This window comes from Candoia aspera, chromosome 3 (genome assembly GCF_035149785.1).
Source record: "Candoia aspera isolate rCanAsp1 chromosome 3, rCanAsp1.hap2, whole genome shotgun sequence".
NCBI classification, from domain to species: Eukaryota; Metazoa; Chordata; class Lepidosauria; order Squamata; family Boidae; genus Candoia; species Candoia aspera.
In genome coordinates, this window is record NC_086155.1 from 2,131,142 (window position 1) to 2,153,557 (window position 22,416).

At 49.3% G+C, this 22,416-nt stretch overlaps 1 protein-coding gene across 4 annotated transcripts in view; it reads right to left on the bottom strand.

Annotated features, from left to right (window-relative positions):
* Positions 1-22,416, bottom strand: part of ASXL1 (ASXL transcriptional regulator 1) — a 35,905-nt gene that overhangs the window by 4,147 nt on the left and 9,342 nt on the right. For 2 of the 4 annotated variants that reach the window (XM_063296826.1, XM_063296827.1), the window contains exons 3-11: positions 16,817-16,925; positions 15,654-15,768; positions 15,480-15,577; positions 13,351-13,444; positions 12,134-12,277; positions 3,779-3,942; positions 3,598-3,694; positions 1,604-1,709; positions 548-1,106 (exon numbers count right to left, since the gene is read on the bottom strand). In XM_063296826.1, coding sequence (XP_063152896.1) covers positions 548-1,106; positions 1,604-1,709; positions 3,598-3,694; positions 3,779-3,942; positions 12,134-12,277; positions 13,351-13,444; positions 15,480-15,577; positions 15,654-15,768; positions 16,817-16,925 — 1,486 coding nt within the window. Of the gene's footprint in view, positions 1-547; positions 1,107-1,603; positions 1,710-3,597; positions 3,695-3,778; positions 3,943-12,133; positions 12,278-13,350; positions 14,327-15,479; positions 15,578-15,653; positions 15,769-16,816; positions 16,926-22,416 lie in introns of those variants that run through there. The other 2 variants (XM_063296828.1, XM_063296830.1) reach the window with 2 other exon arrangements.

The window sequence follows — 22,416 nt, forward strand, 5'->3', positions numbered from 1 at the left end:
GTGACAAAAAAGGTCATAAAATTGGGCTTGACTCACTTAACGACCGCCTCACTTAGCAATGGAAGTTCCGGTCCCAATTGCGGCTGTAAGTCGAGGACTACTTGCAATGGCAAAGCCATACTGAGACTACCCAGCACCCTCCACTACGTTATGGTTGATGGAATAGCAACAGGGCCTTTTCTGTTTCCAGAAGAAGGAAAGAAGAAGCAGGGAGAGCTAACCGGGGTCTTCCCCCAAGCATTAGCATTCCTGCTGAGACACTCGGATTCCCCCCATCTCCTCTGCCCCACCCCCACCCCAGATCACTCGTGCAAGTGAAGCCAGACCCCCGGGGCTGCCCGCCACTCCTCCTCCCCCTCCCGGCCCAGTGGGGACCCTGCCCTGGGGCCTGAGCCGGATGCCTGTTCGGGGGGGGGGGGAGGGAGCAGCAGCAGTGAGTCACCCACATGGCTGCTGGAGCCCAAGGCGTCCAGCCAGGCCAGGCTGCTCCAGGGAGGACTAGACCCACCACCCCGAGGCAGGGCGCTGCCACCCGACTCCCTCCTACCCGGATGGGTGGGACCTTGGGCTCCTCTTTGGTGGGCTGTGGCTTTTCTGGGTGAACACTTTCAATTGTGTTACGAAAGGACTGACGGTCCTCGAGCCGGGGCTTCTTCTCGGGGAAAGAGGCTGAGGCGGGCTGCTCGAAGCACTTCCTCTTGGGCTGATCCTGCGGCCCCAGAGGCGGGCTGGGAATTCGGTCCGGGGCCACGGCTGCCGCGTCATCCGCCTCGCTCGGGGCCTTGGTCGCCTCCGGGGCCGCCTCTGCCTGGGGAGGAGCCCGGCTTCCTCGGCACGCGTCCGCTGCCGGAGTGGCCTCTTGCTCCTCGGTGGGCGCAGCCTCTGCAGACGGCGCCTCTTCGGAAGGCGCGGACGGCTCCAGCTCGTGCGATTTGTGCCAGCTCCTCCGCGTTCGGCAGCGGAGCGAGCGCCTCCTGAGGCGCCCATCAGGCTGGTGGGCCATGGGGGTGCCCGATGCCCTGGCAGGTCCTTCTGGGGAGGCCGCCGTGGTGCTGTTCTCCGCATCGCTCGGCACAGAATTCTGCTCTTCCTTGGTCAACCCCAGCCTGCGGGTCAGTTGGTAGAATTCAGTCAGTCAGCAGCTCATCCCAAACGGGTCTCTGTGCTGTTACTGTTATGAGCCAGACCAGTACTCCTCAACCGTGGCCACTTTAAGGTGGGTGGACTTCAACTCCCAGAATTCCCCAGCCAGCATGGGAATTCTGGGAGTTGAAGTCCACCCACCTTAAAGTGGCCACGGTTGAGGAGCACTGAACTAGACAAATAAGCCTGGCCAAGGACCAACATTAAATGCTCCAGGGAGAAATGTCTGCAGAGGCTCACTGGGCCTTCCCTTCCAGGAGCTCTCGCTGCACACGTCCCCTTCTCACGACAGGCAAGGAATCAGAGACACCTTCCTGGGCCTTGGAAAGGGAAAACTGTGCGGCCTTGCCCTGGCAGCTGCTATGGTAAAGCACAGCCTGCTCCAACGAAAACACACCTGTTATTTATTACATTTACATGCTGCCCGACTCCCAGCGATATTTCCAAATCTTACACTTACTTCTGCCCGTAGTAGTCCTCAAAAAACCTCTCTTTCCACAGTTCCATCTTCTTTTCCCTCTCCATTTCCTGTCTTATGCGAACCTGCATTTCATGAGTGAACTCCCCTGAATAAAAAAAAGCAGGTGAAGAATCACAGTTTAACTGGCTTCTCACAAGGCAAGTGCAGAACAAGAGGAATCCAGAACAGAGAGGGAAAAAAGCCTCCTTGTTCTCGTTGATGGGTTGAAGGCCTCTTAAGGTGAACTCTCCCAACCACGTGTCAAAATTTTTGCAATACAGGTAGTCCTTGTCCTCACCAACCGCCTCATTCAAATGACCGTTCGAAGTTATGAGTGCTGAAAACGTAGGCTTATGACCAGTCCTTGAACTTGTGGCCATTGCAACGTCCCCATGGTCGTGAGATCGCGATTCGGGCTCTCTGCAAGTGGTGCGCATTTACAATGGTCACAGAGTCTCGCAGCCATGTGATCACCATTTGTGATCTTCGCAGCCAGCGTCCGACAAAGTCAAAGTCAATGGGGAAGCCAGCAGGAAGTCGCAGTCATGTGAAGTCATGCTTAACAACCCATAACGCTTAATTACCACGATGGAACTGAAGTCGTAAGTCTGGTGCAGTTATGTGACACGTCACTTAACGAATGCGTTGCTTAGTGACAGAATGGCTGGTCCCAATTGCGGTTGGTAAGTAAGGACTACCTGTACTCCCAAACAAGTCATTTTAGGAAAAGACATTTCTCTCTCTCTAAAATTTTGTCTCCAATATACATTAATCTTCTGAAAATTAATCTTCTTCCAGGTAAAAAATGCAAGAGCAACTTAGTGTTGGTGTTAGTGCTATGTACAGGAACCCTGGAATTCTGCTGAAATTCTTGGGGGAGGGGGAGGGGTTCAGTGAGGACAGGCAGCTTGCCAATCATCCTGGACCGTCCTCCCTACGTCCATCTGCAGGGAGGCTTGGGTGTGATCAAGACACTTATTTAGTCTGCAGGAAAACCCTGTCCTGGAACATAAAACCCTCTGCAAAACACAAGGGCTTTAGGGCAAAGGTCTTAATGCCCAGATTGCATGGAAATGGTTACACGAAGGCAGAGGGCTTGCAAACGATTGCTCTCCAGAAAACTGCCCAGACACCTATGCTGAGACCCAAACCAGTTTCAAGAATGTTATGGTTTTGTCCACTTTATTTACTAAAATGTATTTGCCTACCCTATCCCCAATCTCTATCCAACTTTTCCATGGGGGGGGGGACAGAATCATAGCTGTCATCATGAACGACAATAAAGTCAGAAAGCAGACTTCAAGAACCTTCCATTTAGGCTGACTAAAAGGCTAAGGGCTCAAGAGAGGGGAGACTGGGTGCAAAGGAAGAGTTACGCACAGGCAGCCAAGGACTCCCTGATCATCAGCAATACCCAGCGGGTTTTAATTCCCCAGAGCCTTCCGACACATCTGTCCCACCACCTTTCCATAAATCAAGGGAGAAGAAATGGCATTGAGCAGCACAATGAGCCCAATGCAAAAGGAACAGCGCCTAAGGCGTAAGGCCGGCACCAAAAGAGACAAGTCTGGGATCTGACCCTTTCCAAGACAGAAGGTGGCCTCAGCTGCGACAGGCAATGGAGCTTCCGTGTGTTTCCAACAGAAGAGACTCTCGGTAGCTCAGGGCTGAACTGTGGAGTCCTGGGTGCTCTCTGAGCCCGGCTGTCGGCTTGCAGGCGCTTCATGACCCAACTAGGGAACATCATCAGTGCGAGTCCTCTTTGTTTGCGTCTGCAACCGAGCCACCAAGCTCAGAGAGCCCCGAGAGCTTCACGCTTTCATACGGGGCACAAAACAGGCCGGAGGTGGTTTCTCCTGAGCTCTGAAGCCTCAGCAGACCGACAGCAGAGGCAAATCTCTTGGCCCCAAAGGGCAATTTAAAATGCCTTCCGAGCAGGCGCTCCTCCCCATCAGAGCCAGCAGCTGCTGAAGGAGAACCAGAACAGCACCTACCATCAGCCAGCCTCTCCCTCCAGCTCTGGGCAGCATGGGTGAAGAACTCGTTGTTTAGAGCGCTCCCACTAAGGCGCAGCAGTCCGTCTGCCCCGGCCTAAAAGGAAGCAAAGCGAAGGTGAGGATGGCGTGCAAAACTGCCCCAAATCCGTTCCAGGGGGGGGCGGGGGGGGGCCCACACCTGTCTGTCCACTTCAGGGAGGAGGAGCAGAAGCTGCTGCTGGAAATGCAGGGGGAGGGCATTGAAGGTCCTGGAATTGATCAGTGCTCGCAGGTTTGTGTTCACGAGGATGGAGCCGGGCGTCTCAAAGTCTATGTCATCCCCCCGGTTCCTCTTCGTCTGTCCTACAGTTTCCAAAAGGCAAAACCAGAAATGTTTACACAGCCGCGATCCGGGAGAGACACGAGCGTGCTCGTTAACAGACAGTCCTTCTTGGGGTTTCTGAAAAGCAGCACCGCCAGGGCTAACCCAGCGGAGGGGGCAGGGAGACGCGGCAGCACGGATGGCCTGGAGGTGGGACCGCTGGGCCTCTCGAAAGCAACCCCCCCCCAGAGCTTCTTGCCCCAAAAAGCAGCATCTGGAGCATGTCTGAACTAGGGTGCCGGTGAGCCGCCCCGAGACTCAGAAAACTCCAGCGACTGTCTCCAAGCAGCCTCCAAGCCGGACAAAAAAGGAGCTGGATGCGCTGCTGCTGCTGCTGCTGGGCTGGGCAGCAAAAACTTCTTAAGGGCTCTCAGACAGGGATCCCCACGGTAACAGAATTTGAAAAATCAATTAATTAATTAAAAAAAAAATCAGGGTGAGAGAGGAAGCCCGCAAGGCAGTCAAGCACCTTTACCTGGGTCTGTTTGGTAGACAACCCAACAATGCCAACCGCAAGTGGGACAGGAGGGGACAGGGAACACGTGCCACCACAAGGTGCTCCTCTTACGTCTCCCCAGTCTGGGGAGACCTGGCAGCCCTGCCTAGCCTGCCTGACCTCGCCCTGGAAAGCTACGCAGGGATGCGAGACTACCAGGAACTCCCAGGCTCAGAGGCTAAAACGGGAAGTTGGGGGGAAAAAAACCACCCTGGAAGAAGCCAAAGGCAAACTATTTCCTGTCGCTGCCAAGAAAATGGCTTTTATTTACGCCATGCCCCTACCCTGCGCTTGTGAGCTCACCTTGAAGGAGCCTTTACTTTTAAGCAAATTGTAAAAATAAATCAAGGCCCATCTCTGATGGTCTTTAAGGGAATTTTAATCATTTATTTATTCCAGCCTACGTTTGGTTACGTTTAACGGACTGAGCTTTTAATCTCTTGCTACTTGTTATAATCATGTACTGAACAGAGTTTGTTATTTTAGGGTTTACCACTATCACTTTATCCCTTGTCAAAATATTTACCATTTTCTTAGTAACTTCAAAACCTATTTTGAACTTAGGAATGCAGCCAGTTCCTTTTGCTTCTACTCTTTCAGGATATATGTAACATTCCCTTCTCACCCCGTGGGTGGTGTGTGTCTTCCTCAATCCCGGCTCCTCCACCAGAGGCCTGGGAGTCTGAGGGTCCTGCGCAGGATCTTGGCTGCTCCGAGCACGGCACTCTTCTGGCCAGAGAGCTCTGAGGTTGCTCCTGGGGTCTGTTGGAGCCCCTCTCCCAGTTTGGGAGTCACAGCCCCAGTGCCCCTAGCACCCCCGGGACCCCTTTGGCCTTCCCGTTCCACATCCTCCCCAGTTCCTCCTTCAGGCCCTGGGACTTCTCCAGAGCCTCATCCTCCTTCTTCCCGATGTTGCTGTCACTTGGCACTGCTACATCTACCACCACCACTGTCTTCTGGTCCTTGTCTACTACCACAATGTCCGGTTGATTGGCCAGTACCTGCCTGTCTTTCTGGATCTGGAAGCCCCACAGGATCTTAGCCCTGTCATTCTCCACAATCGTCTGTGGAGCCTCCCATCTGGACTTGGGAGGGTCTGGCCCATATGCTGTGCAGATGTTCCTGTGCACAATGCCAGCTACTTGGTTGTGCCGTTCAGTGTATGCCTGCATCTTACACCCTGCCACTCTGTGTTGGACTGTCTCTGAGGCCTCTCTGCACAGTCTGCACCTCGGGTCCTGTCTAGTGTGTAGACCCCTGCTTCTATGGACCTGGTGCTTAGGGCCTGTTCTTGTGCTGCACTCAGTGCCTCAGTGCCGTCTTTTGATCCAGCCCTTTCCAGCCACTGGTAGGATTTCCCAAGGTCAGCCACCTCAGCTATCTGTCGATGGTACATCCCATGCAGGGCCTTGTCTTGCCATGGCACTTCCTCTGCTCGATCTTCCTTCCATGTCTGCTGCTGCCTCAGGCATTCTCTCAGCAGCTCATCTTTAGGTGCCATCTTACTGATGTACTGGATGCTCTGGATCTCATCCAGGACAGTGGCTTGGACACTCACCAGACCCCGCCCGCCCTCTTTCTGGCTGGTGTACAGTCTCTGGTGTTGGACTAGGGGTGGAAGCCTCCGTACATTGTGAGGAGCTTCCAGGTCTTCACGTCGGCAGCTTCCATGTCCTCCTCTGGCCAGCTCACTAAACCAGCAGGGGATCTGATGACTGGTAGGGCATACGTGTTGATGGCGTGGATCTTGTTCTTCCCATTGGGCTGGCTCTTCAGGACCGGTCTTATCCTTTGGTGGTACTTGGATGTTGCGGTCTTCCTTGTCTCCTCATCGTGGTTCCCACGTGTCTGTGGGATACCAAGCAACTTGTAGCTGATCTATATGTCTGCTATGTGGCCTGCTGGTAGTTCCACCCCATCAGTCTTAACTACCTTCCCTCTCTTTACTACCATCCGGCCACGCTTCTCCAGTCCGAATGACACCCCACTGTCCTCACTGTAGACCCACTGTAGAGGAAGGTCCTGAGTGTCATGTCGATCAGCAAGTTGATGTCTCGTTCACTCTCAGCATACAGGTTGATGTCATGCATGCAGAAGAGGTGGCTGATGGTAGTTCCACTCTTGAACTTGTATCTGTATCCAATCCTTGTGATGATCTGGCTGAGGGGGTTCAAGCCCATGCAGAACAGCAGTGAGGACAGTGCATCACCTTGGTATATGACACACTTAATGGGCACTTCTGCAAGCTGCCTTGAGTTGACTTCCAGTGTTTCTTCCAGTCCCACTGAGTTCTTGAGGAAGGTCCTGAGTGTCCTGTTGACTTTGCATAGTGCCAGGCATTCACAGATCCATGTATGTGGCATTGAGTCATAGGCTTTCCTATAGCCAATCCAGGCTGCGCACAGATTGGTTTGTCTAGACCTTGAGTCTTGGGCGACTGCTCTTTGGTTTGTCTAGACCTTGAGTCTTGGGCGACTGCTCTTTGGTTTGTCTAGACCTTGAGTCTTGGGCGACTGCTCTTTGGTTAGTCTAGACCTTGAGTCTTGGGCGACTGCTCTTTGGTTTGTCTAGACCTTGAGTCTTGGGCGACTGCTCTTTGGTTTGTCTAGACCTTGAATCTTGGGCGACTGCTCTTTGGTTTGTCTAGACCTTGAGTCTTGGGCGACTGCTCTTTGGTTTGTCTAGACCTTGAGTCTTGGGCGACTGCTCTTTGGTTTGTCTAGACCTTGAGTCTTGGGCGACTGCTCTTTGGTTTGTCTAGACCTTGAGTCTTGGGCGACTGCTCTTTGGTTTGTCTAGACCTTGAGTCTTGGGCGACTGCTCTTTGGTTTGTCTAGACCTTGAGTCTTGGGCGACTGCTCTTTGGTTTGTCTAGACCTTGAGTCTTGGGCGACTGCTCTTTGGTTTGTCTAGACCTTGAGTCTTGGGCGACTGCTCTATCTATGAGCAACTGGTGTTTGGAGCCTCTGGTGTTGTTCCCAACGCCCTTCTGAGCTGTGCTCATGTACTGGCCTATATGGTCCTGCAGCTTGGTGGCTATGATGCCTGACAGGCCTTTCCATGTTGTGGGGAGGCATGTTATTGGCCGGTAGTTGAACGGTGCTGTTCCCTTGTGGGGGTCTTTCATGATCAGCACTGTCCTACCCTGTGTTAGCCAGTCTGGGTGGGAGACTGCTGCTAGCAGTTGGTTCATCTCTGCTGCTAGGCGTTCATGCGCTGCTGTCAGTTTCTTTAGCCAGTAGGTGTGGATCTTGTCCGGGCCAGGTGCTGCCCAGCCCTTCATGTTCTTGACCCACTGTTGGATGTCTGCTACGGTGATGCTGATTGGTTCCTATTACGAGAGATTGCTGTGGTCTGCCCTCAGGTCCTGCAGCCGCTCTGCACTGGTGTCCTGTGTCTCCTCTTCCTCCCACACGCTCTTCTGGCACTGTTCAGTGTCTGCTGTTGGTGGCTCTGCTGTTACTGTGTCGCTGCACTGCAGCTGGGGGTACACCTTGGACGGTTCTTTGGCGAGCAGGGCGTTTACCTCCTTGGCCCCTGCTTCTCTAGTGCATCTCCTCAGCCTGGTAGCCAGTGCTGTGAGCCTGTTTCGCAGGCTCTAGGGCTTCTGGCGGAGTCAGGCCCTTGCATTCTTTCAGCAGCCTGCACACCTAGTTCCACCAGCTGGCCGGCCTCTCCCCGAGTTGCCTTGATCGTAGCCGCCAACCTCATTTCCAGGGGGGAACGTACTGCTGTTCTTCTTGATCATGTGGCCAGGCATCTCCAGGAACGCAGTGGCTGTAGCGCACACCAGTTCACTAGTCTGAGCCGTGGAGGCAGCAGGCGCTGTTGTGGCTCTATTCTAGCATTCCGTCCGATGGCACTTCTCCACCGAGCCTTGGTGATGGATCTTACGCCTCGTGTCAGCTGCTGTGCGCTGTAATGGAGGGGGTGGCAAGTGAAGTTCCAGCTTCAGGTGTTGGCTGCACCTCCAGTTGTCCTTCTGGGTCTTCGTGAGTCCGGGATGTAATCTCTAGCTGGCCTGTCTCAAGTGGCGAGAGCAGCTTCCTCTTCACCGTACTGAAACATTGGGCAACCAGCTGTTTCTCAGTCAGTGTGGATGCAGGTCTTCTGTCCATCCACAGTCCCCTCATGCGTTTCATATACCCCCCCTCAGTAGCCTGCTGTTGCAGTAGCATTCCATCAATTGCAGGTTCTCCTCTCTGGTCCATGTACGGTTTGTTCAGACTTGTTGTCAGATTGTCCTGGTTCCCCAACGCCTGGCATGGACCTTGATAATCTGGGTGACATCTGAGCCAGCATGAGTTTCTTAGTTTGTGTCACTCTCATATCTGAGGTAGGCAGCTGAAGTGTTAGGGGGTCTTTGTCCAAGGACCCCTACTGGTAAGGTAGGTACCAGCCAGGATTTGAATCCTGATCTCCTGTGTCAAAGGGCAGTGCTCTAACCACTACCCTATCCAGCCGTGTGTGTGTGTGTGTGTGTGTCTATCTCACTACAGATATTTATTTTCTATATTTATATGCCACTCACTTTAAAATAATGCAACTCATGACCTGGGTGTCTACAAGACCACATCTCCATCCCGGATTCTGCCCATCCCATCCAAGTGAACAGGAAGATCCTGCCAAAGGTCCCCAACTCAAAAGGTACCATGAGCGGGGCCCCGAAAGTGGGCATTCTCAGGGAGCTCCCCTCCTCAGGAACAGCTTGTCCCTCGGGCAAGGGGGGCTCCCACCCTCGCAGCCTTAGCCTGCAGCTGCACCAGAAGGCCTTTGGGACTGAGTAAAGAGGAGTCAGCAGCACCAGATGGGCAAAGATGTTAAGTGTAACCTGTGATGCAATTTTAATGTACTTTTGTGTATTTCATTGTTCACACAGGCTGCTTGTTGTTGCCTTTTATCCAGCACAGAGCTAAAACTAGTTTAAGACTGAAGCAGCTTTGTAAATGTTGTTAAGCAAGCAAATTTAAAAAAAGCAGATGGAGCATGCCCCATATTCCTTCAAGGATAACCTTCAAGAGATCTTGGAAGGTAGAAAACTTATTAGGATCAATTGCAACTATTAAGATGAATGTATTGCCCAAGATAAACTACTTGTTCCGATCCCAGAAGAAACTTTACAAGAATAGCAAAAAACTGTCAATAAATTTATATGGAGTGGAAAAAACCTAGAGTAAAATTCAAAATTTATAAGACTCAAAAGACAGGTGGTCTTGCTCTTCCAAACTTCAAACTATATTATAGAGCAGGCTCTCTGTCATGACTAACAGTATGAATAAAATCCCGAAACAAAAGAACGTCAATATTGAAAAGAGCTGGCCTAGCTAATGGGCTTCACAGATATTTTGGTACAAGGACATGAAACAGGGCAAAAATTTTAAAGGATGCATAATAAGACAGAGTTTGATAAAAGTATGGAACCTTATGAGAAAAACAGTAAGTCCAGCAACTTCACAGCTAGCCTCTCTTTCAATGCTTTTTTTTTGGAGATAACTATAGTAAGGATAGTGCAATTACATATGCAGATTATGGCCCACTCAGATCCTATGAACAGACTCCACCAGGGCTCCGTGGCACCCTCGGGTTCTGCAAGAGGTCCCTAGGGGTTCCCTGGGAGATCAACATTTATTTAAAAAGATATTTCACATTCAGACAGCTTCACATGAAAGAGGCAAGTTTCATTCTTGATTCCTAGTTTAAGAACGCTGTTCATGCATATATGCAGGCCCACCCATGAAACGAATGTAATGATTTGGTAACTTCTGGCCTCCATTTGAGCCTGAATGTGCAGGGGCTCCCCGAGGCCTGAAAAATATTTCAAGGTTTCCTCCAGGGTCAAAAGGCTGAGAAAGGCTGGACTAAAGATACAGCAAGAATTACTTGGCAAAGGCCGGAACATAACATGGCTGATGTACTTATAAATAGCTGGAAGAATAAAAACTGACCTCAAAATCGAGGGAGGGTTTCTAAAGTGCATGAAAGAATTTAGAATGCTCAAACAGGATCAGGACTACCTATTAGGGTGTATACTTAAAGACATTATCAACAAAAGATGCCACAATTTACTAAGGCACATGTTCATGGCTGCAAGGATAAACTTAGCACAACAATGAAAAAGAGGTATCTTACCAATAATATCAGACTATGAACTTAAACTTGGAGAATATGCAGTAATGGCAACATCAATAGCATATTAACAGAAGCTTAATCAAAGTAAAGCAAGAATAGTGTCATGAGTAAGGATGGCCAGCAGGGGGCTCCCACCCAGACTGTCAAGCGCATGCGTAGCACTGAGGAATTGGTCAGCCATTCAAAGAGACACAGATCGGGACCGCCTTAACCCTTGGGGGTTATATGGCTGGGTTTTCCCACGCTTCTTCAGTTTGTTAGGATCCCTGTTATGTACTAGCAATAAACATTAGAGACCAGTTCCTTGTCTCAGCGTGTTTCCTGGCTGTTAGGACAAATAGCTTCCATATATATATTATATATATTATGCAGCAAGACAAATTCAAGCATTCAGAGTATCATTTTTAAGAGAAAAAAGAACTGACCAAAAGAACTGAAATCAGAAATACATGAAAATACTGTATATTGGTTGGGGAAGTTAGAAACTAAATATTTCATTATGTTTTTTAGCAGTTTTTCTTTCTTTCTTTTAATGGTATTTAATGGTATCTTTAAATAACCAAATAGTTAAGATTTTAGCATGCAGCTCAGAGATTCAAAAAGATCTTTAAAATCCTCTTCCTTATTGTTAAAAATTAAAAAATAATGTATTTTGTTTTTTATGACTAACTTTTCATTAACCTACTGAATGTACAACTTTTGCAACTTCTTTGTCCACTGTTATTTTTGCATCGATTTTGTCCTTTTCCTTTTCACCTGTTCATTTACTTTTCTTTTTTGAACGGCTGCATCAAAACTCTGACCGGAATCCTACTGAAATGTGGTGGTGTGAACGGAAGCAGCACATCTGTGCAAGACAGACCCAAATTATCAAGGGGTTGAAGCTGTTTTGGAAAGGGAAATGTGCCAAAATGCCTCAAAGCCAATATGCAGGACTTAGCAACCGACAGGAACAGGAAGCGCTTGGCTCAAACTGACTGCTGCTAAGAGACATGCCACCAGTTAGTGAATGAAAAGCCTCGCGCACAGTTTCAGTGCTGACAGAGACTACAGGTTCACTGGTGCACAAAAAAGGCACGACGCAGTACATGGGTTTGCGTGCTCTTTGTTTAGCCCAAACCTCCTCCTCTATGAATGGCTTTAGATGAAGCTGGGATCACACTGTGGGCCACAGGGCCGCAGCCTGAGGGATCACCCTTAAGGACGCACATGCTTCTCCCCACAGCAGGTGGGAGCAAGCGATGCCATTAGTGCCTCTGTTACCAGCACAGAAATTCAACACGGCGTCTTTTTTAAAGGAACAAATTAAAACAGAGGGCCGACTGCATCTTAACCAGAACGTCTGATGAAGCCGGCACCTCTGCAGCATAGTAAATAACACAGAAAAACTCAAGGGGCTCCTGAGCAACTGTGCCATTGTCGAGAAAGCACCAAGGGCAGAGTCCAACACACAAAAAGAAAGATCCAGAGGACAGCCGCCGCCCTCCAGCCTGATCCAAACTGGCCAAAGTCCCTCCTGACGCGAGAAGGCCCGGGATTCCACCTACCGCTTGAGGGCTTGCGGACTCCCCGGAGCAGATGCGGGCCTTCCCTAGCCATTTCTGTTCGGCCACAAAGTGTGCCGGGCAAAACCGACAAGCTGCTGCTGCTGCTGCTGCTGCGCTCGTCACCAACTTGCTTCCCCGCAAACCCTGAAAAACATCCATGGATGAGTGAACACATCAGCTGCTTCCCACCACAACCCGGGCTTATTGACCGGAACATCAGATGCACAGCAACAGTCGTGATGGGGGAGAACCAACAACCGCAGAAAGTTTGTGTCCTTTATCCTGGCCACACGATCTGTTTCTGAAGGGAGGGAAGTCAATGTTCAGGTGCGGTAAAGTTACTGCAGTCAGTGTCCAGATGCAGCTTCTCCACATCATCCTTCCTTTTTCCTCTTCCTTGTGCTTAGAAGGATTTGCTCCTCTTACTGGGATTTCTCCCTTTTTCTTGGACCTCTGTATACAAGTAGTCCTCACTTAATGACCATCCGTTTTGTGATGGTTCAGATATACGATGGAGCTGAAAAAATGACTTACAACCAGTGCTCCCACTTATGACTGTCACAGCATCCCCGCAGTCATGTGATTACGATTTGGGTGCTTGGCAACCGGTTCACATTTATGACCATTGCAGCATCCCGTGGTCATGATTGCCATTTTCGACCTTCCCAGCCGGCTTCTGGCAAGCAAAATCAATGGGGAACGGTGTGATTTGCTTAACAACCATGTGGTCTGCTTAACGACTGCTGCAAAAAGGTCATAAAATTGGGTTGGATTCGCTTAATGACCACTTCACTTAGCAACCAAAATTCCAGTCTCAATTGTAGTTGTTAAGTGCGGACTACCTGTACTAAACTGACTACTGAGTCTATGACAGGAAAACAAATGGCTTTAAGTTGCTTCCAATCGTCTTAAAAAAACCTCTTGACAAGAGGCCACAAGCTACTGTCATTTGGGTTTTAAGCGAAATCAGTGATGGGAATTAAGAATCTGAGGTAGACAAAGCATGTTTCTCTGAAGTTATACCATGCCATGCACCAAACACAGGCACCTGATTAAAAGATGGAGTAGCCTGAATAAAGCCTGGACACCTGGGCGACAATTTGCACCCTCCGGGCTAAGGACAAGCAAGTGGCAGCGACCAGGAATGCCTGAGAGGCCGGGGTTGGGGGCCCCCCACAGACAGGGTAGTCAAAGGGGGAAGACGAGCTTCCACTTACCTGAGGAGGCTTCCATATGGGCCCCATTTACTTTCAGGGGAGTCAAAACCACACGGGGAAGCATCATGCCTGTCTTTTTCTTCTGCTTGCTCACCTGTTTCAAGGGAAATCAAGAGAGCCCTGCCAGGAAAATACTGAGAAAGCCCAAGGGTCAAGGACCCCACCTTCTCAGCAGAAAGGGTAAAGGCCATGACGCCCTCCACCTCCTTCCTAACAGCGAGTGACCGCTCAGCACAGTGGTCAGAGCCCCCAGATGTGAAGCAAAGCCGGCTTTCCCAAAGGTCCTTGTGTGTCGCCATCTCTGATTCTGCCAATGGAGCAGGTGGGTGGTTGTGCTCTCCACAGCCTCAGTGATCTCAAATGGGAAGCTTCTGGTTGCGCCCAGCCTTGGCACCCTGCTCCTGCCCCAGGCACAGCAGCCTTGATTCCACTATGACGTTCTAGCAACGCCAGGCAGGATCATCAGAATTCGCAAAGCCCTGGGCACGTGACTTCTGATTACGAGCAAAAACATTAGTGGGGGAACAATGGACCAACGACCAGAAGTGTTATAAAAAATGTAGAGATTTTGTTACAGGACCTCCCCCAACTTGGTACTCCTGGGAAAAGCTGGACAATTTATTTCACTGCCAGCCAGCACGAATGCAGAACCTCACCCTATCTGCACTTCCACTGCCCCCGACTCTTCCTCTCCCCCGCGTCATGCGGCGGATCGCTCACCCCACCCCACCCAAAAGCAATCTGTCTCTCTAAGACGGGCCTAGAGAGAACAACAAATGCAACGTCATTTGGTATGCAGTGAATTCAGTGTGGATCTGCATGTGGGAAGGGGAGATTATTACTGGATGACCAGAAGTGTAAGAGGTGAGCCATGTAAGGATAGCCTATCCACGGGGAAGCTCAATGAACATTTCAAAGCTACAGAGAATATGAACCACTGAGGCCTCACCTGCAACGCTGTGTCCAGCTCTGGATCCTAAACAGTAGAAAGGATGTGTTCAAGTTGGAACAGTGGAGGGGGTGGGAGAGAAAACAATTAAGTGACAGGAAGTGAGTTTTACCACAAAAGGCCTCTGTCACATTTAGCCTGGCAAAGGAAAGACTCAATGGGAAAATAAAATTGTTTAAGTACATTAAGGGCTGTTACGTAGAAGTAGTAAAAACTTACTCTTTGCCACCTCAAGAAGCCGTAACTAAATTTAAAAGGGTTTGAGTTACAGGAAGGTACATTTCAGCTGAATATTAGGATAATGTTTTTAACAGTAATTGTGGATTGACAAAGGAACTAATTAGAATAAGGGTGAGAAAGAATGTTCTGTACTGAGGCCTTCAATTAGGACACCCATCAACTGTGAAAGTTCTTTGCACTGGAAAAATTTCCTGCACCATGCAGGAGGTTGGACTAAATGGCCTCTGAAGTCTCTCTACCTCTAACATATGTTCTGTTGGTTCACTTCTGCTTCCAATCATACGTGATCACCAGGAATTAACAGAGAATTACAGGACAAATTTCTTGTAAAGAACACACCAACTAGCCTCCAAATAATCTGGTGGTACTCTTGCTTCAATTATTCTATCCAGGTCATCAAGAGAGAAAGATGCTTAGGTGGCTTATCAAAGCCTGTCCTTGGAGGGTTTTAATAAAAATCTGCTGAAGTAGTCCTCCTATGGAGCAGTCAGAGGCAGTCTCCATGCCCAAGTCTGCCCAGCTGCAGTACCAAATCCCAGATTCAACCGGCAAACAGGATCTCTACCTGCTCAACCTCCCCTCCCCGACAAGCCTCTGCCACACTTCGATCTGACCCACAAGTCGAGGCACAACTTTAGAGCACAGCCAAATTCTGCAGCTGCCGCTTCCCCATCCCTGTTCACAAGGCTCTCTGAAGTCTTTCCACATTCAATCATATTCAAAACCCACCACACTTTAGCAGTACTTCCGCGGCACTTGACAAACACAGAGAAAGTTTACCACCAAGCCCTCGCCGGGTGTTAACTATGAGCAAATGCTGGGGCGGGGGGCGGGGGGGCCAGGTAGAATGGAAGCAGCTGCTGCTTCTTCGCCGCGCAGCTCCCGGGCCGCGCTCTCCCCGCACCCAGCCAGCCCCCGAGCTCCTCTCCAGCCTTCCTACCTGGGACGCTGTCCTAGTGCTCTCTCGGGCAGCCAGCGCACTCTTGCTCTGGGACTCCGTGGAACAGGAGGCGTTTGAAGAGGTTTCATCGAGAGAAACTGGAAAGGAAGGATCGTACCATCCACATCGACGGAGGCAGCAACCGGCTCAAGCTCCGAACGGAAGCGCACTTACCATCGTTATCCCCACTCACGGTGCTGGCAGCTTCATTGGAACCGCTGCTCTCGGCATCGTCCAGCTCTTCCCCTTCGGGCCCAGCGAGGGTCCGAGACCACTGCGCAGCGGCTTTCTGGAAGGACCGACCAGACGTTGGAGGAACTGCGTCTTGCGGGCCACGCAGAGCATCACGTGGATACGGCCGAACCTAAGGGTCTTCCACCCCCACCATCCAGCTACTGGATTAGCGACCGCATTCCCTTTGAGCCAGCCAAGGGTCAGCTGGTGTAAATAAAGCATGCTGTTGTGGAGTCCTGGGAGCCCTCTGAGCTGGGCGGTTGGCTTGCAGACGTTTCACTACCTGACTAGGGAACACCGCCAGGGCTAGAAGGGAGTGGGGTTTGCCCCCTGTCTATCTACAGCAGCTTGCCCTGCCCATGTTGGTGGGGGTGCTTTTTCTCCTGGGTGGTTCCTTGATTGGGGCATGGTTTGTCTGCTTGACTGTTTGCCTGGTGTCAATCCCTGCTTCTCTGGGTGTCGGCTGCCGGAGGGGATGTGTTCTGCTCTTTTTCTGTTTCCTTCTTAGCTTTTTTTTATTGTCTCTCTTGAATGGTGCGTAAATGTGGTTTATCCCTGTGTGTCTATTGATGGCTGATTTGTCTGAATGCCGAACTTCCAGGAATTCCCTGGTGTTTTTGGATTTGGCTTGGTCTGGGATGCTCACCGTTTCCCGATGAAACTGTGGTTGAGCCTGTCCATGTGTGGTGAGATGAAGGAGTTTCCATCGTGTCTCCTGACTGCCAGTTGGTGTTCCTGGATGCGCCCTGCTAGTCTTCTGCCCATCTGTCTGTCCCACATAGTGGCTGTTACAGTCCTCACACTGCATGTTGTATGTACAGTGTATGACTGTATGCACAGTCCTTACACTGCACAGTCTATGCAGTGTGAGGACTGTAACAGCCACTATGTGGGACAGAAGGCACTCAAGGAAGCTATCATACGTACAGTGTAACACAATATTCCCAGAGTTCTATTTAAGCTTGTACTTACTGAACTGAGCCCAAAGCTGGCTAATGACCTGAGACCCTATCACATGCCAGGTGCTAAATTCATACAAAATTCAGCCGTCAGTTTAGCCTTCATCCAGTCTCTGGATTAAAGGAATTGCCATCTGGTCTTACCTTGAGAGTAAATAGGCTAATCCGCCCAGGAAGTTTATAGAAAAGCCCATCACAGCTCCGTGAATTGGAGTGAAGCATTGCATTCAGGCAGGCCAACGGAGATGTGCCACTGCAGATGGAAAACATGCATAATTCAGCCTCTCAGTTCAGACACACACTGCTTTTGAACTAGTGGAACAACTGTGGCCAGTTCTGATAACCCAACATATTATGAAAAATAAAATTGTCTCGTCCAAGCTCCTTCGGACTAACTTCGCATGATACAAAGAGCGCACGGTTTTATTTGCCTCCCTGTTCAGAACAACCACTGCCAAGCCAAGCACCATCAGGATGGTTTACGCAGTCACCATTTTTACAGCATGACTTTTCAAGTTTCCAACCATTTTCTGTCAGCCAGGCAAGGTAGGGTGGAGGTGAGGGAGTGTCAGCAGTGGAGGCTGGAAGGTGGCACACTGGAGTGGAAAAAATGAGAGCAGACCAGGCCCAGACTAAAACTTGGCTGAGAAGTTGAATGGATCTGCTGGTCACAGAAAGGACTGGTGAGCTGCCCCTGCAGAGCTCCTGTACAGAAGGCGGAACAAGGACGGAGAAGGAACATGGTGGCCCCCGTTGTTAAGCACGCAACAGCAAGGAAGAAAAGGATCCAGTCGAGGAACCCAAGCCCAGCTTCACTCCCGTGGGCAGACCTTTTCTAGAGCGCTGGTGGGAAAGGCAGCAACGACAACAAGATGTGGAGATCAACTACTGCAGAGGGCCAGACGCAGATGCCAGGAAAACGGGAAGTTGAAGAGAGGTAACCAGAGACTAGACTGGGGTGATCCAGAGGCAGGCAGGCAGCCTTGAGAGAGGACTGGACTGCTGCTGATTTATGAGACTGGATTGCTCCAGTGAGCTGGGAAGCTGTGAAGGAGCCCCCCTCACAGTGGAATAATGGGGGGGGGGCTGGAAATCCCTTAACACATACCATGGAGGTGCATGAACAGCAGGGTGTGGAGAACTTGGAGATGGATGGTAGGAATACAAGCTGACTGGAGTCGGTGGGAAGGTGCTCGCTGGTTACTGGACTGGAATCGGGAGGGGGCATCTGTAGCGCGTAGTGGCTGTGGAATGCTGGAACGAGGCTTGTGGAAGCGCCCTGCGCATTGCAGCCAGGGCCAGCGGAACATGTGTGTGGCAGGGGTGCGAGAGGAGGAGGGGGGAGGGGCTGGGGCAGAACACCGTGCACAGTGGTGGTGGCTCATACCAGAACTGTGGTGGGCAGAGGAAATTATGGCCAGGGGCACTCAGTAACCCATTACGGGAGAAGTGGCACCCCCAACTTTTGCCAGGTGCCTTTGGACTGGAGAAGGCCAGATTTGTGTGTAGCGATATGGTGCTGAACTGGCACGCATGAATGAGTGCTGGTTGGATAGCAATGAGGACGCAGTCCTGGGGCAAACATGCCCATCTGAAGATTAGGTCCAGCAGCAGCCACCATGGAAAGGCAGCTGCAAACATTTGTGAAGCCATTACAATGATCTTATTTCAACCTCCACATCCTGGGAAAGGAGCCCAGAGTGGCTAACAAGTTCATGGCCTCCACGGTGACCAAAGGAGTGGCCACAACACCTGTAAGCATGTGCTCGATCTGGTCTTCGCTTCAGAGAAGACGTAATGTCTGCTCTGAAGCGAACACAGATCTGAATACAAAAGACACTGGCCGTTCTCCTTTGCCATAGTCAGATCGCTTTATGGTGAAACGCAGATGGTGGATAGCCTAGGCCTCTGTGAGTGCAGAGAACCCGTCCGAGTGGTCCACCTCAGGCACCTGATGGACACAGAGTTTCCAGGGGAAGCTTTTGGACTGTGCTGATAATCAGGCAGGCAGGCAGTTTTGTCTTGCGCCTGATTAATCTTTGGAATACGGAGGTGGCCAGAGCGCTGATTACGATTGCTCCAGATTTCTGTAAGTTTATTCCAAGCACAATTAAGTCTGGATCCAACACAATGGGTTCCCCACCCCCAACTCTCCTTTGTGTAGCAACTCCCCCAGGCAGTTCTTGGGAAGGACAACCCATTTCAGCCTCCCCTGGGGCAAGGAAGCTACCGCTTTTGCCTGGCAGGCAAAATCCAGGCCACCTGTGTATCATTTCAACGGCACTGTCAGCACGATGGCATCTGGATTTTTGTTTGAGAAATTGGAAAAGCAATATTAATCCCGAAATTAAGGACTGGCTTTCAGAAATGAGTAATTTATCAATGTTGGAAAAGGCAGCGTGTTATTCTATGGTATAGGTTTCATGCTATTTTACAGTAACAGAGTAATATTATTAGGTAATGGCATTTTTTGTAAAGCAATGATTTCTATATGGTTTGTGTGTAAACATAAAATGTTTAGTTTTGTTATTTTTAAAAAATAATCCACGTTTTTACATTTTGGGGGGTTCCTTTCTCTTCTATTTTTTGCTTCAGTTTTTTTTAGTTGTTTGTTGTCTCTAGTTATTTCCTTCATTTTATTATGTTTTGAATGTTTGTACTCAATTTTTTGTAATCTTGCTAAAAAAACAAAATTGGAAGAAAATAACCTATAGCATCTGGAGATCAGAAGAGAGTTCTCGATCTAAAGAAAAGGCTACAAAAAACAGAACTGATCGAAGGTATTTTTTTCAGTCTTGAACACAAAACCCTCCAAAGGGTTTCAGTTTCAATTTATTAATAAAAAAAGGAAGTAGGCTTATACATTAAAAAATTACATACTGCCCTATAAAACAACTCCTACGTTGATCTTCCCTTTCAACTTAATTTGCTGGTTCTCCCCCCGCCGCCGCCACCCAAATTGTTCTGTTTCTGGGAAATCACAGTGACTTTTGAGGCAAATCCCATCTGCATTTTCGGCAGTTACGAGCAATAATTCTCCCCAGATTAAAAGACAAGTACAAGCTGGAGAGAGAGTTATCAACTACAGCAGCATGTCTGTTCCACAGACGTGCAGGTGACTCCGCTCTTTGGAGAGACGAGGCGACAGTACAGTCGCTGACTTGCATTCATAAGGCCGCTTCCTCATTCAGACGTTAGCCAGAACCACCAAGGGAAGAGGTTCTATCTCACGAGGGCACTGTAGCCTCCTACAGGGAGGTCAATACATTTTCTCTCAGTTAACCGGCCCCCATGGCGATTGGTAGATGCCAGATAAGTGTGGCTTCTGGCTGCTTGAGAGTCACTATTAAATTTTACTTAAGGTATTATTTACTCGATTTTTTTGCCTGCTGCTTGAGAGCGAGTTCCAGTTAACTGAGAGTCTACTGTATTATTTACTCGATTTTTTTGCCTGCTGCTTGAGAGCGAGTTCCGGTTAACTGAGAGTCTACTGTATTATTTACTCGATTTTTTTGCCAGTTGCTTGAGTTCCGGTTAACTGAGAGTCTACTGTAACAATATAGAAAACTGAGAGGGCTAAGCTAGTAAACAAGCAAACTACTTAAGAGCTGCCTAGAAGAACTTTTCTGCCAACAGACCAAAATGTAACAGCGTTCAAAATGAACAACATAATTTCTGCCTTAAATCAGCCCTCAAATCTGGAATGTCCATAGCCCTCTTCCTCCCCAGGATCTGACCATCCTCTCCGCTTCCAAGGGCCCAGTGCGCACTAATATTCTGATGGCCAGAGAATCTGCTCCATTCGGCATGCGGCCAGACGTCTCCCAAGTGATGGAGAAAAAGCACAGCCTGGAGCCTGGAAGGTTTCTAAACATTTCACTTATTTCATCGTTAATGTTTGTGCAGAAATATATTCCCTACCCGTTTCTCACAGTGGTAGGAAAAGGTTTAAAAATGCAGCAAACATCCTGTTGATTTGGGAGTGCTGGGGAAGGGAGTTACCGTGTTCTGAAGACTGCCAGGAAGAATTAAAGGAATTATTTTTCACTCCATAGGGTAACAGTGTCAGGACTAAGATTATCAAAACATGGATGGAGAAAATGAACTGCTGTCATCTTTGCGGAAGGTTATGGGTAAGGAAACAAATTAGCGCTGATTTCACTTCAGTAACCTTTTGGTGTGGGAAGTGATATTTTACTGACTATGTAAACCACAGCTTAATGCTACATACATACATGGCACTCTTTTTCATCAGTGTACCGAACTCCTGTAAGTGAGGATCAGTCACCTAAAAGGGGCTTTTAAAGCATCTTTTTCTGCTCACAGGTTTTGTCAACATCACTTCCATGGGAAAATCTCTCAGCAAGATACCACCTTTTAGTTAAAGCTCCAACAGTCATTGGTCTGGATTCACTTCACTTATGCTCATCACTGGACCGTATTCAAGTCTCCTGGCTCATATATTCAGACCAGCTCAGTCCCTTGTTTACATAGGATTTACACCTCACCTTTGCTCTATCCCTGACGTACACAGCAGTAGCTGCTGCACACCAAAACTGGGGAGTCAAAAGCTAGTGGACTGGCAAAAGGAAAATGAGTATCTCAGGACTGCAGAGTGACCACTGACCCCCATTACATATGAAGGTAAACTATAATCACTGTACAGATACGCTTCCTCCAAACTCTGTGCAAAGGGAGTGTGACTCCATCTGTCCCACTGATTGCTCAGCACATTAGGCCAGGCTGGACTGGAGTGATGGTGTATTGGCTTGTAGGAACTCAGCCACTGTCTTAGCCTGTTAATTCGGGTTTAGTGAGTTATGTGAACTTGGCCTGCATGTCACAAAGGAACCGACAGGGCTGATCTCCTGACATCCTCAAATTTTTGTGATGTGGAAACAAAATTGAAGACCATTTTTCATTTCACGCTGGGTGACCGGGTTACAGATCTGTAGTACGTATTTGTACTGTTTGTATCTCTTGTACATAACTGAAGTCTGGGATTGCTACGATAAATGTAACGTGCTCTCGTCTATTCTTCGTTGGCTTCCTCCTCTTTCTGCCCCCCTTTATGGTGAGAATGGGGAGAAAAGAACCCTCCCCAGAGTCCCTTCATGTGATCAAGCAAACAGCAACGATCAGACGCTCCAGGGTGGGTTTCTTCAAACTAGTGTCTCCCAAATGTGTTGGACAATTCAGTCAGTATGGACTAGAGCTGGGTGGAAATGCTGGGAGTTGTAATCATCAGGATGAGGAACCATGCTTCAGCAAATATTACACTAGACAAAACTAACGGTGCAAAGAACTCAGTAACCATTTTCATATAAGGAACTGAATGCCCAGAATGCGACACAAATAATTATCTGTTTTAAGCATGGCATTTGCCCCTGCCAAATATAACAGCTTATCAGGACAAGAACACTTAACAGTAGTAACTGTTGTCTTAGAAAAATAGAACAAACAGGTTGAACAACTTAAGCTGTGTTAAATGGATAGGGCTGTCACTCCAAAGCCACAGAGATAACCCATGCCATTCCCCATGGCCTGGACTTGTCTGCTGCTGGCTGTTACAGACTCAGCAAAACATCCTGGCCTGAACAATGGGCACCATCCAAGACATCCAGGAAATCCTCCAACCAAAGTTAAAAGTCACATCAGGCATTCCAAACGCCTGAGCAGAAAGGCTGAAGAGAAGTGGGTAGGGAAAACAAGTCAGTCAGTTCAGTTCTGCCCATCCTTTAAGG